Raw genomic sequence first — 18,821 nt, forward strand, 5'->3', positions numbered from 1 at the left:
TACATCCTAGTACGGGACTAATCAGTAATGTGTATCCACGATCTCACAAGGATTCAAATGATAGTCACGTAATATCATGAATATACTTAAGTTAAAAATGTAAAGCAATACATGACGACTAAGTAATTTGGAGGTTAAGCGACTCCACTAGTCTTGAAGATCCTAGGTCCGAACCCAGGTGAGGTCAAAGAGTCAGTCCCGTACTAAGACGAAACAGGTGTCTATTGCACTCAGGTTTTCAGTTGATTGTTTTAATCACAGCATCATAAAAACATATGGTATACCTTAGTTGTTTCATCCTCAGTGGTGGTCACCAAAGATTCCCAAAACGAACAAACCTACAATATTCATGTCTCATGGTTAGAACATTAGGTCATACAGATGCATTCGTCATATGTGCTGTAGAACCTAGAACATCGCGTCGGTGATTCAATGGTAGAATGCCCACCTACCGCACGGGCGCTCCAGGTATACAGCCACTGCCAGGTAAGTCGTACTCACTGCCTTCTCACACCACGGGTGTCGTTTACAAAATTGAGAAGACGAAAAGCGAATATCCGGCGATTTAACCGGGTTGGAGGACACACAGAGTCCACCTAGAAAAGTTTTAAAACTGATTTCAAACCAATGGTGCATATGGTCTCCAGTATCCTGAGGGAACAAATAGTGTATGAACCAATCGTTGGTCACCGGCTACCATGGTACTGCATTTCCTGACGTTACTCCACTGCCTTGTGGACTAGACCTTTAAGTCAGTGTCTCGGGTTGTGGCTCCCTAAGAAGGTCACTTGCTTCGGTTTGGTGAGCACCCGGGTAGTATCTCACCCCTAACATAAATCTATTTCATGAATCTTTATACCAATGTTTATATGTTTAAATAAACAAAACAAAATGGGGGGGGGTATATTTTAATTACTAATTTATCTAATAAATTTACATAAATAATAAAATCAATAAAAAATATATTCAATTGATCATATTCATATCGATTTTTCGTTAGAAGAAATCTTAATAAAGTAACTGATAGAGATTATTATTATTATTATTATTATCAATAGTATGTTTTTTTTCTCATTGATGTTTTTCTTTTTTTCTCCTTTTTTTCTTTCTTTTTTTTTGATTTTTTTAAAATATCTTTGTTGCTAATTGTTTTGATAACCAATCCATATGTGATGTTGTTGATGTATAAACACCAGGATTTAAACCACAACCACGTGCTAAACCAAAACTTGTTACACCAACAACATGCCAACGATTAGTCTCTTCTAAATAACAATAAAGACCACCACCACTATCACCTGCACATGTATCCTAAGGATTCGAATTATTAAAAAAAAGAAACGAAAAGAAAAACAGTTGCCCAATTGAATAGAAAATCAGTAGATATTCAAGAAGGAATAAGTATATGACGAAGAGTATGAAGAAATGTCAACAAGTTAATCATCATGTTCAGGGATTTAGAGATTGATCGTTTGCATATAAGACCGAAGGTCATGGGTTCGAGTCCCGTGTGCGGAATCATGGATGCATACTGCTAAAGAGTTCGGTCCAAGTACGCGGGCAGTATCACAACCCACATACAAATCAAGAGGCTTATTTGTGTGGCGCCTATGTATTCTATGCCCCTTTGTAACAATATTTATGTGTTCAAATAAAATAAAATAAATAGTTAAAACACTGAACCTATTCAAATATACTAATCATAGTTTATCTCAATTTACTTTTTATCATATGACATGATAAAATATAATAAAATAATATAGTATCATTTATGCAAAATGTTGCTTCAGGATTGGGCTGCATCGGCACCTGAACTAATGATAGGGAGTGAAGTAGTTGAGAGTGTCGTCCACTTCACTTATCTTGGGAGTCTCGTCAGCCTTTGTGGTCTGATGTGTAACGAAATTTCAGCACGGATACAGAAGACTCGACTAGATTTTGCCAACTTGGGTCATTTATGGCGTAGGTGAGATATCCGTCTATCAACCAAAGGACAGGTTTACTGCGCAGCAGTTCGTTCCGTCTTACTTTATGGCAGTGAACATGGTCGGTAAGAGCAGTTGATATTCGTAGGTTACTAGTGTTCAATCATAGATGTCTTCGAAACATTGCTCGTATATCCTGCGACCACCGAGTAAGTAATGTAGTTGTTAGGAAACAGGTACTACATAAGGATGGTAATTCAAATGATGAAGTAGTGGAACTTCATCAGTTGAGATGGTTACTACACGTGTTACATATGTCCAACAACCGACTGCCTCGACGTGCGATGTTTTATGGTGTAGGAGTAGGTTAGAAGAAAGCTAGGGGCGGTCAGACCAAAACATGACACAAATCCATGAAGTCACTGATAAATGGACTGAGCCATGTTGTTAGGTGTAGACTATCTGTTTGGAATCCGCGAGGTGATAGCAATCGATGGTTAGAGACCCTGAATGACATGGCTCAAAATTATTTGCAATGGTGCAGGTGCATACACTCTCTGTGTTCTCCCAAATTCTAAGTTTCTGAATTTTTCTTTCCAAATTTACTTCACTGAGTTGTACTTCTTGAATAACATCTTCAAACCGCAGTCTTTCAGATTATTGCCTATACTTTTATTACCTCTACCACTTTTGGATTTGAATCGACAATAGTATCTGTGTGTTAATGTGGTATTGCAACTTGAACTGATGTACGTACGTACGAAGTTCTACGTTGTTGTTGAATGAATGACCGATATCCGTTTCCATCGTTGAAAATTCCTTTGCAAGTCAACAGTAATCATGCTCATTAACTAACTTGTCATTTTTCCTCTTTTTTTTACTGGAACTATATTCATTAATGATTTTCATAAATTTAGCTCATCATCGATTTACCCTACGAAGAATGGGAAACCCCAATAAATTGCAAACTTTTGATGTTTTCTTTAATCCAGGATGTCATCGGTCTTATGAACACTTGATGATGGATTGATGATTAAATATAAATGATGAGCGAATTCATACAATCATTCTTACTATTGAGTACAAACAGTGAGACTATAATTTATGAACGACCTTTGAGTGACGCTAGACTGACCTTGAGAGTGTTCACTTAATAACCAAGACCAAATGAGGATTATAAACCAGTATAAGGAATTACAACTATGATTTACAGTTGATGATTAAGGTTAGGAATTAGATTTCGGGTTTTCATCATGAATTGATATCACCTAAAATACCAAAACTTTATTTAATCAAATGGATGAGTGATTTTCGCGCCAAAATCCGAGACCTACAATCTTATACGTGATTGACTCGTCCATAAATTACAGTCCCACCGTATAAACATTAGAAAAATTGTCATCTGAAGACTGATTAATCAAAGTATGTTAACTAATTTGATAATTAACTATTCTTTAGAGTTAATCAACTCCTATCAAACGATAAACAATGTTACTAATGGTATAATCGACTTGAATAATAAGCGTACTACGTTTGGATGTTACATCAGTATTAAAGAGAAGAAGAAACTACATGTCAGTTATTACACAATAATTGATTATTTGAAATATCTAACTTCTACATTAAATCAGTTGCAGCTCAAATAGCTTAGTGATACCACTTCTAATGTTGATCTTAAATGAAGGGGGTTAGTATTTCACTTAAAATATCAACTTCTTCAACAACAAAAAAATAGATGAAATACCTTGTCAGTTAAGTATAATCTAGAACCATATGTGATCTTGTAGCTTCTTTCTTAAACTATCCTTAAACGATCAATTTCAGTTCTTTTACTGACAGATTCACTATATTAAAAGCATCAGTCATCATCAGTTCATCAGCCTATTGTTATATGTTGTAATTGTATATGCAATTAATCAGATAATTTCTTAATTAGAAGGTATATTAGGATAGATACTCAGTTCATGTATTTATACTTTGAATATATATCGTCTCACTATTGTAAAAGAAGAATTAATAAACATGAATAGCAACTGAAAAGAAATGGAAAGGATTGCCCAAGACAGAGTTGGATGGAGGATGCCTGGTGATCGGCCTATACTCCTCTGTGAGAGGTAATAGGCATAAGTAAGTAAGTATGTAAGTACTCTCAGTTATTCATTTATTTATATCAACGAAAGTGTATTTTACTCATAGGTTCTTTTTTTAATACTAGAGATTAACACTTTAATGATCAAATCTCTATATGTACATGAACATTGAACTGCAAGTACATCTAACTGATGAGTTTCAAACAGAATGAATCAGTAGATGGATTCTATTATTAGTGATTATCAGTATGGGGTTGTGGAGATTATTAAGTTTTTGATTGAGATCATGGACCGATTAATGTTAGATCATCATTGAAAACCTTGAAGTACTGGATCTCCGTTTAGTCCTATTATATGACTTCTCAGCAGTGCACATCTACGATCTCCGCAAGCAGGATTCAAACCCAGGGACTTAAGTCTCGCTCTCGAACGCTGGCATCCAATGATGTAAATGTCTTATCTCAACCAATCCACAAAATCGCGCGACCATCTTCCATTTTACCGCGGTAGATACCTGTATTATCCAAGACAGATTAACTCCACTGGTTACTGCTTCTCGCTAGAACTCTGAGAATTCTCTCATGAAACTAGTCACTAATAAGTATATGGTTATGAAGATTATTAAGCTCTTGATTGAGATTTTCATAAATTTTCTTCATTTTTAATGTATATACCAAAAGAATAAACAAAATCATTTCTTACTTTATTTCTAGCACCAGCACATACATGAACTTTAGAACTAATATCAGCATAATGTTTACGACAATCTTCTATAGAAACAATTGGTAATTCAACTTCATGTAATTCTCTTGATGATTCTTCTTCTTCTAATTTTTTAATATTCCATATTGTTGATTCACTTCTACCAAATCTAAATGGTGTTGTAAATAATGATGGAAATGGTAAAAATAATGATTCTAATATACTATGTATATTATCAAATGTTGGTATTTTTGCACCTTTATTACTACCCCAACCAACAGCATAACATTTGGAATTCGGTGTTAATTTTAAATCTTTTGTTGGTAAACATGCAAAATCAATTTCTGGTGCTACAAAAAAGAAAAAAACAGAAGTTAAAATGAATAATTTGAAACTGAAGGTCGTGAGTTCGAACCCAGTGAGCGTGGATCGAAGATGTGCATTGTTGAAGAGTCATACAATAGGATGGAAAACGGAGGTCCAGTGCTTTCAGGTTTTCAATGGTGGTCTAACATCAATCGGTTCATGATCTCAATCAAATACTTAATAATCTTCACAACCGCATACTGATAATTACCATTTGCTTACTAGTGACTAGATTCGTGAGGGAATTCTCAGAGTTCTAGTGAGAAGCAGTGACCAATGGAGTTAATCCATGTTGGATAATACAGGTATTTACCTCATTACAATGCAAGATGGTCACGCAATTTTGTGGATTGGTTGAGTTTATACATTAACATCATTGAATGCCAGCCAGCTCAGTGGTCTAGAAGTTAAGCGTTCGATTGCGAGACTGAAGACCCTGGGTTTGAATCCGTGAGCTGCATCATGGATGCGCACTACTGAGGAGTCCCATACTAGGACGGAACGGCCGTTCAATAATTCCAGATTTTCAATGATGATCTAACATAAATCAATTCATGATCTCAATAAAAAAATGTCAAGAATTTGGATAATATATCTAGTAAAAAACCTAAAATGAACCTCTAATAATTATTAAACAAAAGAATTGTCAATATCAATGTTTGGAGGCTGTAAGTGACATGGATCAGAATCGATCACAATGGCGTAGCTATGTACACTCTCTGTCTTTCCTTAAACTATGCGATTAGAATTACTTTCTACCTCTCTACCAACTAATTCTCTCTTCTTGTACTAGATCCTTATATGCAGTCTTTCTTTTCTATATTACTACCATTGAAGTGACTACTTCTATGAATTCAGTGTTCATCTTACTGTGCTAATGATGTACGGCATCTTAGACCAATGCATATATGTGCCTTGTCCTACGTTTTTAGCTGACTAACCGACTGACAATATCAGTGTTCTACAACCCCTAGTACTCTCAATCAGTTTGATCATGATGGTCTATATTTGTCTAACTACCGATGAATAAATGATGTGATTTCTATGTTAGTATAACTGTAAATCACTCGTTGTACCTGTTCAATGTGTAGATTCTTCCCTTTTTTGTGATTGATTATTATTCATTTTCTGTTCTTGTACCAGTTATCATTATTATATGTTGTAGAAATATACAAAACCCTAAAGGTACTCAATAATCTTGGGACAATGCGTAAACTATATAATATCAGACGAGTAGGAAGTTGAAAATTCTGATTTTCTGGAACTTCTAGAGATGCAGTTGAATGATGGAAACAGAGGTTTGACAAATGCATCATCATAAGGACTAAGCATTTTGGCGTCAGTAATGCTAATGTGAAACTCCACCTGTAGCTTTTCCGAACTTACTGCCGGTCCCAAGCCCGGGTAAAGGAGGAGGGTTGGGTATGGGGTTAGCGACCCCATCCCGTAGAAAACTAACTCGCTAAAAAAACGCTAACCAGCAAAAATAATTCAAACCATTTCAGTAAGTAAGTAAGTAATACTAATGTGACCTGGAATCTCCTTTCGAATACTTATTGGATAGACTAGATGTTTCGAAAGCCTCTTATATGAAAGGTTTCAAAATTATGTACCAATTTTATCGAACACTTTAACAAATAAAACATATTCTTGACTTTTAATGGTTTTCTAGGAGTAGTTTGTAACATAGAAAAAGGAAATTTAATAATCTCCACAAACGTTCCTACCACTAACAGTAACCATGTTCCCAATGATGATTACTTTCAAGATGGAATTCTTGGAGTTTTAGTTAGAAGTCGTGACCAATGGAGTTCAACCATCTCGAGTTTGAAACTGTTAGCAGTCAGTCATCAAATATCGTGAGTTGATTGAAGTTAAGCATATGCACTATTTGATTCCAGTCCAATGGTCTAGAGGTTAGACCTTCAAGTGCGAGAATGAAAGCCATGAGTTCGGTTCCCAGTGATGAATTTATGGATGTGTACCCCTGAGTATTTCCTTACTGGGACTAAACGACTGTTCATGACTTCCAGGTTTTCAAAAGTAATCTAACTAAGATTAATTAATGGTGTAAACTATAAGATATATATAGCAGATAACGTCAGGAATAGACATACATGTTTTAACTGGTTCTGAGAGACGTAACAATGCAATATCATATCCATCAGTTTGTAATTTTCTATGATAATTTGGATGAAGTATAGCAACAGTAACACGATGATCAACTTGTGCAGCTTCTTTTTTATATCGATCATGATCACCTAAATGTGCATAGATTGTACTTTTCATATGATCAGCTAACATAACTGGTTTTCCAACTGGAATATGTTTATTTTCCACTAGAACACAATGAGCTGCAGTTAATATCCATTGTGGTGCAATTAATGTCCCACCACAGAATGTAACTGGTCTTCGATGTGGTAACTTCACAGATAAACGAACCTTTAATATAAGAATAAATATGAATTCAATTTGTTAATAATTGTTTAATTTAAGATTGAACATACTTCGGCAATATGTACTTTGTTGTCATGGCAACCCAACTTAAATAAAGGTTACTCGTACTGTTATAAGACTGGTGTATAAAAAGAGCTGATTTTGTTAGTGCTGTATTCTTTGAACTAGATGACTTAATTACTGATTTCTTATCAGCATTTTGAACAATGTCATCAGAATTTTTTCAACTAATTATTAAAGAAGACATAGAACATCTAATAGTGTAGATCTCGGTTTGAAATAAACGCTTATAATGCATTACAGGATCATATAAAAATCATAATTGTATTCAATATCCTTTATTCGATTACAGTAAATAATTCGAGTCACCTAGACTGGTGGCCACACTGCATCATGGTCGATAGCGTTCGATCTGCACTAATAAGGACTTGACACACATGACATTGGTCACCACCCAGTAATCAATCAATTGTGATTACATTCCAATCCTACGGGAGGTTGGTCGCGGCTCGGATAGCTCAGTGTTAACGTCTCTGACTGTGAAGCTAGATGACACGGGATCGAGCACCAGTTCCCTCAAGATTATAGGTGCCAAGTAGCACGAAACCTGGATCCACGGTTTCCTGTTGACTACCTCCAACCACCATCTAATTCTAAGCACCATTTGTTATGTGCTACTGATGTCGACAGACATAAGTAGTATATATGATCAATCAAAATTGAAATGCCTAGTAACAGAAGATTAAGAAGATCGAAGAAAAGAGAACGAGAACAAAGAATGATTAGTATGGAATTGCAGGAACAATGAAGTCTGAAAGGATCGACTGATATTTTGCGAATGAAGTATTTACTGTATGGTTCTTAGATTTTACTAAGATGTGCTGTAATTTTATGTTCGAATACATTCGATTGTTCCCAATTTTGTTCTCGTCCACTACATTATAACTAGTAGCCATTAGAGAGAGTGAACTTTTAACCTGAGAAATTAAGCATATCTTGCATGATATAAAACTACACTGAAGAGTTGAGATTGATCGTACACATGTTTGTATACAATTGTGGTATGTGCTACTGATTTCGACAGATATAAGTAGTATGTATGATCAACCGAAAGTGAAATGCCTGATACCAGAAGGTTAAGAAGATCGAAGGAAAGAGAACGAGAACAGAGAATGATTACTGTAAAAACAAAGAAACTATGAAGTCTGAGACGATTGATTGATATTTTGTAAATGAAGTATTTACTGTATGGTTCTTAGATTTCTATAAGTTTAGCTGTTACAAGTATTCTAGTCATCCATCGTATATAAGGTGTAAGAATTGCAAGATATTCGTTTTTTGTTTGTTTAAACAATAAACTAGAAGTGAAAATATTCCAACAAATGTAGTGCTCAATAGTTGAATCCATGAGTTGATTAAAGCTAGACCACCATGGAAAACCTGGAAGCACTGGACGGCCAATTCGTCCTATTGTGCGACTCCTCAGCGCGCGAAACTGATAGGTCCTAGGTTCGAATCATGTTAGGCGAGATCGTGGATGCGCACAATTGAGGAGTTTCATACTAGGATGAAATGGCCGTCCAATGCTTCCAGGTTTTCCATGGTAGTTTAGCTTCAATTGACTCATGATCATAACCATTGAATCTAATATCATCAAGTCATTTTCAAAGACTTGAACTAATCGTCTAGGTAAAGAAGCACAAAAAAAGAACAGTCGAAAGGTTTATAACTTAAACATTCAACTGAATGTACCAACATAAGAAAATATCAAATTAACTATGCATATGATAACTTACAGCCCATGGCCATGAATGTGGTTCAGCTGATTTACCGCCAAGAATTTTTTCTATTATTTTATTATCTTGTTTACGTATTCCACATGTATTAGTTAGATTTTTGATAATTTGTTCACCAGCTATGAATAAGTATATATCATAAACATAGATAGAATAAATGTAAAAACAGTTTAGGTAATAAATATGAAATGTATGGAAAGGAAACAACAACTTCGTCTGGAGCCCATCTGGAGCCACTGCAGGTCCAAAGGCTGGATAAAGATGGGGGGTTGGATATAAGGTTAGCGACCCCATCCTGTAGAAAACTAACTTGCTAAAAACAAACCCGCTAACCAGAAAAAAATAATTTGAACTATTTAAACTCTGCTCTGGGAGTTAGAAGGTCTTCATTTAGAAGAGTTATGATGCTTCAGGGTGGAAGCCGAGTTCTTTCGGAAGTCATGAGGATGATCCCCATTCTAACAACTAGAGTAACCACTAAGTTAGGTACACGAAATGCTCATACAACGTGGGAGACCGGGAAAATCATCCAAATTGCCGAAGAAATAAACAGGTACAACTTGGAGGTGCTTGGAATCGGTGAAACATATTGGACGCAGGTTAGACAACAATGACTAGCTTCAGGGGAGCTTCTTTTATACTCCGGCCATAAAAAAGAAAAAGAAAACACACTATCCTTTAGTTAGTAAACAAGGTCAACGATGAACAAAATCGTTTACAAGTAACGAGTATTTGTAATCTTAAGTTTATGGTTACTGTTTTTCAGATTCTAATTTTCACCATTTTAAGGACAAACATTAATGATGTTATTAAAAGTAGTTGGTTACGAAATTAAGAAGACAAAAAGCGAATGTCCGGTGCTTTAATCTGGTTGGTGGACATGGAGGATATATCTAGAGGAGTTGGAAAACCCTGATTCCAAACCAATGGTGAACATGAGCTCTAGGATCGTGGAGGAAAAAATGGTGTGTGAACCAATTATTGGTCAGCGGCTACCATGGGACTGCATCTTCTTACGTTGCTCCACTGTCTCGTGGATTAGACCTTTAAACTGAAGGCTTTGTGCGTGGCCCCCTTAGAAAACCACCTAACTCGGTTTGGGCAGCCGGACAGTATCATAACCCACACACAAATCAAGTGACTTACTTGTGTGGCGCATATGTATTCGGCCCCCCTTTGTACTAATTTTTATGTGTCCAAATAAGTAAATAAAGTAGTGTGCATTCATGATCCAGCTCGCGGGGTTCGTACCCAGGACCTTTGGTCTCGCGCGCGAAATCCTAACCTCTATACCATTGAGCCATAATCCAGTGTTGTTAATGTCTAACCTCAACCAATCCACGAAATTGCGCCACTGTCTCATAACTGACCCGATTGAACTCCACTGGTCACGGCTTCTCACTTTAAGTCCAGGAAATACCTCCTGAATTCATTCACTAGTGAGCACATGATGATTATTACTACCGAAAAGTGAGTTTTGTGGAGGTTGTAGTAATTTCATAGTTGATTTCATGAGTCGATGGCACAATTTCATGAATTGGTTGAAGTTAAACATTAACACCATTGAATACCGGCTCAGCAGTCAAAGATTAGTAGTTCGTGCGCGAGTTCAAATGTCCTAGATTCTACTTCTTTTTGTATAGTATCATAAATGCCCACTGTTGAGGACTGCTATACTAGGACGAAACAGTCACCCAATGTCCCCAGGTTTTCTATGGTAATCTATCTTTAATCAATTCATGAATTCAACTATTAAATTAATGATCTGTATTATCATTTAAGATCAGATATGAATTAGATGAACTATGCATACAATCGCATAAATCATACATTTAACTAATCCTTCTTTACTATTCAATTCATATCATCATATATCATCTTACATGTGATTCAAATGATAAGATTATTATTCTATAATAAATAATCAATGGTTATATATCATCAGGAGGGGTTTTGTGGAGATTTTAGTAATTTCAATAGTTGAAATCATGAGTCTATTGAAATTAGACCACCATGGAGAATCTGGAAGTACTAGACTGCCTTTTTAGTCCCAGTATGAGACTCCTTAGTAATGCGCATCCACAATCCTGCCCCCACGAGATTCGAACCCAGGATCTAACTTATTCATCAGTAATATCATTCAAGATCAGATATGAATAAAATAAAGTATGCATTACATTATTGTATCATTCGATTACATATATGATACGTTTAACTAATCCTTCTTTACTATTCAATTCATATATCATCTTACATGTGATTCAAATGATAAGATTATTATTCTATAACAAATGATCAATGGATATACATATCAACTTCAATAAGATAATCTTTACTATTTAAATGGCATACGTTACATTGTCATATCTGTAATGTATACAAACTTATACACTACATAGTATAAAAACAACACCAAAAAAATTCACCTAAAATTAAGAATTATCACCAAGATACATTTCAAACTTATGAAGAGAATTGATATCAATAATCAGAAATAAGTTCAGTTTCAATAGTTGAAATCATGAGTTAATTGAAGCTAGACCGTCATTGAAAACATGAAAGTACTGGACTGCCGTTTCGTCCTAGTATGGAACTTCTCAGCAGTGCGCAACCATGACCCCGCACCACCCCCGCGGAGAGATTCGAACCCAGGTCCTATCAGTTTCGCAAGCGACCTCTTAATCATTAGACCATTGAGCCGTTATCTAACGGAGTTAATGTCTAACTTCAACCAATCCAGTTTAGTTTTATAGGATGTTATTGATAGACAATATGTATGAATGGGTATATTTTTTAAATTGTGATATAGATTCATATCTAGCTAGGAGTTGGGGGTTGGAGTGAGGAATGAACGAGTTTCTTTAGTATTACTAAATCTATTTCATTCATGAATGTAGATTTTTACGTAACCTAGGTGAAGAAGGATTGCTTGTTGGTCGGACTTAATTATTTAACATCAAAACATATTGTACATTGTTATATCCCTACGGAAATAATGAATAGTATCTGTTGGGATCCACTTATGGATTAATACTATACATATATTCCTATTCTATAACTGTTCAGCAACTAAATTATGTATATTCATATTCCTCTTATTATAAGCTTCATTTTGACCTATAGATTATCATTATTATACGATTTGCCGTTCTTGAGTTATATTCAGTCTATTAACTACAGTCTCCCACATTTACAGCCACATTTGGCTAAATCTTGTACGAATGTTATTCTGTATTTTATAGTGTGATGTGGTCAGTTTGGCTTGTATATAAACCCAATATGTTTGAAATATACGATTTATATCGCGGAGGCTGAGATTGATGTTATGGATTCAATAAACAGGCACGGACGATTTGGAAGGAAGAAGAACTCGTAAGGATTTTAGACTGCTCGCACGGGTTCCACGCATCATTGGTCCGGTCGATAAATCATTGTATTTTAATCGACCGTATCATTATATTATATATTTTGATAGGAGTACAATACCACTTAGAGTGGTAGCCACATTAAAAATTGATCAGTAAAAGGATTAGACAATCAGGTCAATGGAATCCAAGATGTGAGTTTCATTCTGTTTGAAATTCGTCATTTGAACATAGCTGGATCTCAGAGTTGATATTCATTTCAGGTCTCGAATTCAGTACCTTCCATTTTAACCGTCTAATTAGTCTTAAAGTGAATAGACAATGTAATTTATTTTAAAGTTATAAGTTCTGGTTATTGTTGTTGATGGCTACTAATTTCTATGTTTAATTAATTAGTTCATGATTATTGTAACAGTTTATCCTTTCGTATTATCAATTATTCAGTTTTATATTTTATTAGTTGCTATGGTTACACGGACCCTATGAATGGAGACCCCATTATTAGCCATAGTTACAAACTGGTTGTTTTATTTGAGAATTGATAGTAGTGGAATCATAGGTGTCGATTTTGCTCTCTTTAGGACCCAACAGATAGACGTATTAATGTTGGTATTCATACAGAGACTCAAACTTAGTACATATAACTTCGAACACTAGCGTTGATCACTAGACTATTTATTCAACGGTTATATTCAATACAATTTGTGAACATCAAGAGTGAGATGAAATCATATATCTCAAGTTGATATTCAAAACTGAATTTCAATCATTCTTTAGTTGAGATAAGTTCTTCAATAGAGTAATTTATCACAAGTCTTTAATGTTAGTATGAATACTAGAATGTAGACAAACCTAGTTGACAAGTCTCAAATAGGATGTAACACAAATGTTGAATTCCACTGACACCTATAATCTCTATGTTCTAAACCATGTATTCAATTCGTATATCGGTGAAACTATAACTTCTGGACAACCTTTGAATGACTCGAAAATGACCTTGTGAGTGTCCACTTAATAACTAGGACTAAATGAACATTATAAACCAATGTAAGGAATTCGAATTATGATTAACAGTTGATGATTAGAAGTTAGGAATTACATTTAAAGTTTTCATCACCAACTGACATCAACTATAATTGCCAAAACTCTATTTAACCAAATGGATGAGTGAATTTCGTGCCAAAATTCGAGACCTGTTATCTTAAATCTGATTGGTTCGTCCATATGTTATAGTCTTACCCATATATTATCAGATGGGGTTTGTAGAGATTTTAGAAATTTTCACAGATTAAAATCATGAGTCCCACACTAGGACAAAACGGCCGGCCTGTGCTTTCAGGTTTTCCATGGTGGTCTAGCTTCAACTGACTCATGATTTCAATATGTGAAAATTACCCATATATATCAGATAGAAATTTAAGAAAGATTCAATCATAGTTTCACTTACTATGTTCATTACATTGAGTCTTATTTAAACATGTACGTTTCTCTGTATAATATTTTGATATACATCTAGTTGTATGAATAAGATTTGGTGATATTGTTTTCCATGAATTATCTAAACATTTACGATAACGTATTTCAATACATTCCATTGGTAAACATTCTTTCCAATCTGACCAATTACTATAACGGTCTGTATTGAATACATACATTTCTTGAGTATTTGGTCGATTAAAATGTATACGCCATGGAAACAATTTCAATTGAGTTTTTCGTCCGACATTCTATTAAAATTTAAAAAAAATATTATATTGGTAATAAGCTATTGAATACTCCGCTTGGAGACTATGCTCCATTGGGAGTAACAGGCGTAAGTAAGTAAGTAAGTAAGTAAGTAAGTAAGTAAAAAGTAAGTAAGTAGTAAGTAGAGTAAGTAAGAGTGAGTAGTGAGTGAGTGAGTGAGTGAGTAGTAGTGAGTGAGTGAAGTGAGTGAGTGAGTGTGAGTGAGTGGTGAGTGAGTGAGGTGGAGTGAGTGAGTGAGTGAGTGAGTGAGTGAGTGAGTGAGTGAGTGAGTGAGTGAGTGAGTGAGTGAGTGAGTGAGTGAGTGAGTGGTAGTGAGTGAGTAGTGAGTAAGTAGTGAGTGAGTGAGTGAGTGAGTGAGTGAAGTGAGTGAGTGAGTGAGTGAGTGAGTGAGTGAGTGGTGAGTGAGTAGTGAGTGAGTGTGAGTGAGTGAGTAGTAGTGAGTGGAGTGAGTGGTGAGTGAGTAGTGAGTAGTAGTGAGTGAGTGTGAGTGAGTGAGTAGTGAGTGAGTGAGAGTGAGTGAGTGAGTAGAGTGAGTGAGTGAGTGAGTGAGTGAGTAGTAAGTGAGTGAGTAGTAGTGAGTGAAGTAGTGAGTGAAGTAAGTAAGTAAGTAAGTAAGTAAGTAGTAGTAAGTAGTAAGTAAGTAAGTAAGTAAGTAATGATGTTAAATTCATCTAATTTGTAATTAAAATCTTAAACCTAAAATTCTAACTTTAATCTTAACTATCTCATTTCAAGTATAACCAAAGTAGAAACTTTTAAAAACCTGTCTATATCTTTTAAGCTCTTGAGAATGTGTACAACCTATGCATTCATTAGGAAGAGTTTATGTCGTTGTTTTGTTTTAGTTCACACGTTTACTAACATGTGGAAAACATTAATCGGACTATTAGTTATGAATCAAAAGGGGTTTTGAAGAGATTGTAGTAATTCCAGTAGTTGAGATCATGAGTCAGTTGAAGCAAGACCATCATGGAAAACCTGGAAGCGCTGGTAAGCCGTTTCGTTCTATTATGAGACTCCTCTTCGGCAGTGTACATCCACGATGTCACCTCGCGAGATTCGAACCCAGGACTTATCGCTTTTGCGCGCGGGCGCTTAACCACTAAACCACTGAGCCGGCATCCAACAGTGTTAATGTCTAATTTCAACCAATCCATGAAAATGAGCGACACATCCATCATTGTCTTCAGTGAGTTACTATCTCACAACAGACCTGGTTGAACTCCACTGGTCACTGCTTCTAACTAGGACTACCGGAAATACCTGTTGAAGCCAGTCAGTAGTGAGCATATATTGATTAGTATCAGAAGTGGTTTTGTGAAGATTGTAGTAATTTCAATAGTTGAGATCATGAGTCAATTATGTAAAAACTGTTTGCACTTTAAAATATTAATGTTTCCTCTTTTTTATGGAGACAATTTTTTCAGAAAGTGTTTTTCAGTTTGGTTAGAAAGTAGGTGGACATTGGTCGCAATTATTCTAAACTCGTCTTTATACTACACTTTTACCTAAGCTATATAATATGAATTTCTTAATTCGATAACTAATAACCTACTAGCTAATTAAGCTCTTAAATGGTTTGACTTATTTTTTTAGTTACCATGTTTATTGTCGGTTGCCTACGCAAAATACTTCGGATCCGTTGGTTAGACATTATCAGCAACAACCTATTGTGGGAGAGGACAAATCAGATTTCAGCGAAGGAAAAAATCAGGAAGAAGCGTTGGAAGTGGATAGGACACATGTTGAGGAAAGCACCCAACTATGTCACAAGGCAAGTCCTCACTTGGAATCGTCAGCGCCAAATGAGATGATGATTCAAGAACTCATTACACCGAGAAATGGAGACAGACATGAGAAGAATGGGTGGGTTGGAGAATAATAGTTGACAGCCTATGCTCCACTGAGATTAACAGAGGTAAGTTATTAAACTCTTCTAAATTGTATCCGATTCAAAATATCAGTCTGAAGATAGTATTGATTTTTTCTACTTTGCATAATTGTTTCATAATTCTTTGAGATTGATGATAGAAAAAATATTCAGAAAGTCTTACTTCACCAAAGTTCAGTGAAGTTTGTCAACAAAACGTATCTATCGATTGATTCTAGTCAATTAAGATTGAAGTATCCACGACTGCTAGCTCAAGGAATCAAATCCAAAACTGTCGGTTTTACTTGTGAACCCGTTAAACTCTAAACTACTGATATTATAATAAATAGTGTATGTGTTTCGTTTTAATCAATTCAGAATATTGAACAACTGACCACTATTGTTTATTGTGAATAACTATCTCACATTTGACATGGTTGAACTTTTTAAATGACAACTTCTAATTTTAAACACCACCCACTCACTCACTTACTTTATGAATATCTCGTGGATGGTGACGATATTGAAGGGTTAAGTGGGCGAACCTAATGTTAGAATACCGTCTAATATGCTCTTGTTAATGATAATGTTAGCGAAGTGATCATAAATGATCGGTTATGATCAGTCAGATCATACTTTTAATACCAACCTATGTGACTCATTCCATTTATAATGGCTTGAAATATCTTTTTGTTGAAACTTGATCAGTCCTGTATGGCATATATGCATCCTGTATGGATTACCTCGATGAAACCATTATGACACAAATTAAGTATAAAACAGATGAGATGTGATTAGCGGTATAACCCAGGATCAGTGTTTCGTCATCTTTAGGACTTATAAGCCGAACTAAATATCAACTCTAGGATCAGGTACAACCACCTGATAAAGCTTAAATAATAGAACAAAACAGACATCCTGAATCCGAGTGTTAGCTATATTTCACTGTAAGTGAGTTTAACTTTGGTTCAGCTCAAATTTACTTGAACAATGTAGTCATTATCTTACACATATTCGTTTTATTCGTAATTTCTCCACCATATTGTATCTCCAGTTACTGTTTAGTACAATTCTAAGTATCCACGACTGCCAGCTCAAGGAATCAAATTCAAGATTGTTGGTCTTATTTATAAACCCATTAAATTCTAGACAACTGATCCTGTAATGAATAGTGTATGTGTTTCATTTCAATCCATTTACAATATTAGGCTATTGACTACTGTTGCCTACTATGAATGGTTGAAGTTTTTTTAATCATAACTTCTAATTTAAAACATTACTCATTCACTTACTTTATGAATATCTCGTCGATGGTGACGATCTTGTTGATGATGACGATGATTATGATGAACATGATGATCATTGTCATCATCAGTATCGCTTATGAATCGATTCAATGCTTCTCCATCAATATACTCTTTATTAGAATCATATTCAGATGTATTATTCTTTTGAATTAATAATAAAATAAAACATATAAGGTAGATTATGTATATGTTTATTAAGCTCATAATAATAGTAATAATGATAAATTGTAATCGAATTGTATACCACAATATCTATCTACTTATATATATATCAGCGACCTGAAAGTTTAACAAAAAATTTTTTTAGCCAATAATATTACACCATGTAAATTTGATTGGTTTATTTACTAAATAAGTGAATATTCAAATGTTATGATGATGAGAACAAGTACCTTAATGTGTATGATGATGATGGTGGTGGTGATGGTGATCGAATCTGACTGGCATTTCGGCAACTGTATTTTAGTATTTACATTTATGTTTACATTTGTATGGAATCATTATTAGATATAATGAATTAATCATGAATTCATAAATTCAATTATGTTTATAAATATAATATTACATAGTAACATTGTATATTCAATAAATAACCTTGAATGAAAATGGAGTTAGTGGATGGGGGTGAATGAGGGGATGGGGTGGTGGTTGGTTGGTTGTTATGAAACGAAACATTGAATAAAACTTCAAATAAACTACAAGTGTTCAGATTGGATTGATTGACATTTAACTAAATTTGGAATATTCTAGAATGTGGTTTGTTTGCCGCCACCCCCCCCCTCTGTTAATGAATAGTTAGAATTGAACTAGATCGATAGATGTGTAATTCGTTTGAAAATAATTTAGTACGTCAGTTCATTGGTTGTAGTGAATTGTCAAAACTATGAGTGAATGAGATATTCCGTTTAGTCTTTAGAAAATCTTGGCTTTGGGTTAATTAGTATCCGATACTTGTGATCATGGGGCGAATGATCCTTCCTATAAGATTCAATCTCATGTCACTCAAGTTTACAGTTTGACAGTGACTTCTTGTAAGACTAAGATATTAACAATTGATTGATCATTGAGTAGCGACCAATATCATATCTGTTTAGTTCCTAGTAATGATCAAATTCTAATAATAAAGAAGGCTCTTGTCTTTTCAGAACTCCAGTCGAGACTAGTTGATAAATGCCAACTTAAACATAATTCAGTCCT

General features: G+C 34.9%; 1 protein-coding gene across 1 annotated transcript; it reads right to left on the reverse strand.

Moving 5' to 3' along the window:
• Positions 1 to 291: 291 nt before the first annotated feature.
• MS3_00008766 (uncharacterized protein) lies at positions 292 to 18,117 on the reverse strand. Its single transcript, XM_051217109.1, has 6 exons — positions 17,610 to 18,117; positions 14,149 to 14,428; positions 9,337 to 9,455; positions 7,201 to 7,525; positions 4,718 to 5,067; positions 292 to 1,311 (listed from the first exon to the last, which is right to left on the reverse strand). Exons 1-6 carry the CDS (start codon positions 17,826 to 17,828, stop codon positions 1,126 to 1,128), a joined length of 1,479 nt encoding a protein of 492 aa, XP_051065742.1. The 5' UTR covers positions 17,829 to 18,117; the 3' UTR covers positions 292 to 1,125.
• Between the last annotated feature and the right edge of the window lie 704 nt (positions 18,118 to 18,821).

This window comes from Schistosoma haematobium, chromosome 6, assembly GCF_000699445.3.
Source record: "Schistosoma haematobium chromosome 6, whole genome shotgun sequence".
NCBI lineage: Eukaryota > Metazoa > Platyhelminthes > Trematoda > Strigeidida > Schistosomatidae > Schistosoma > Schistosoma haematobium.

Bases quoted from the DNA above. Each gene is read 5' to 3' on its own strand.
- MS3_00008766 (XM_051217109.1), bottom strand. From the start codon at position 17,828: ATGAGCTTAATAAACATATACATAATCTACCTTATATGTTTTATTTTA. The intron at 14,429-17,609 runs GTAAGTGAATGA...AAATTTTAATAG, and splicing joins ATCGACGAGATATTCATAAA to AATGTCGGACGAAAAACTCA. The intron at 7,526-9,336 runs GTAAGTTATCAT...CTTATATTAAAG, and splicing joins CACATTCATGGCCATGGGCT to GTTCGTTTATCTGTGAAGTT.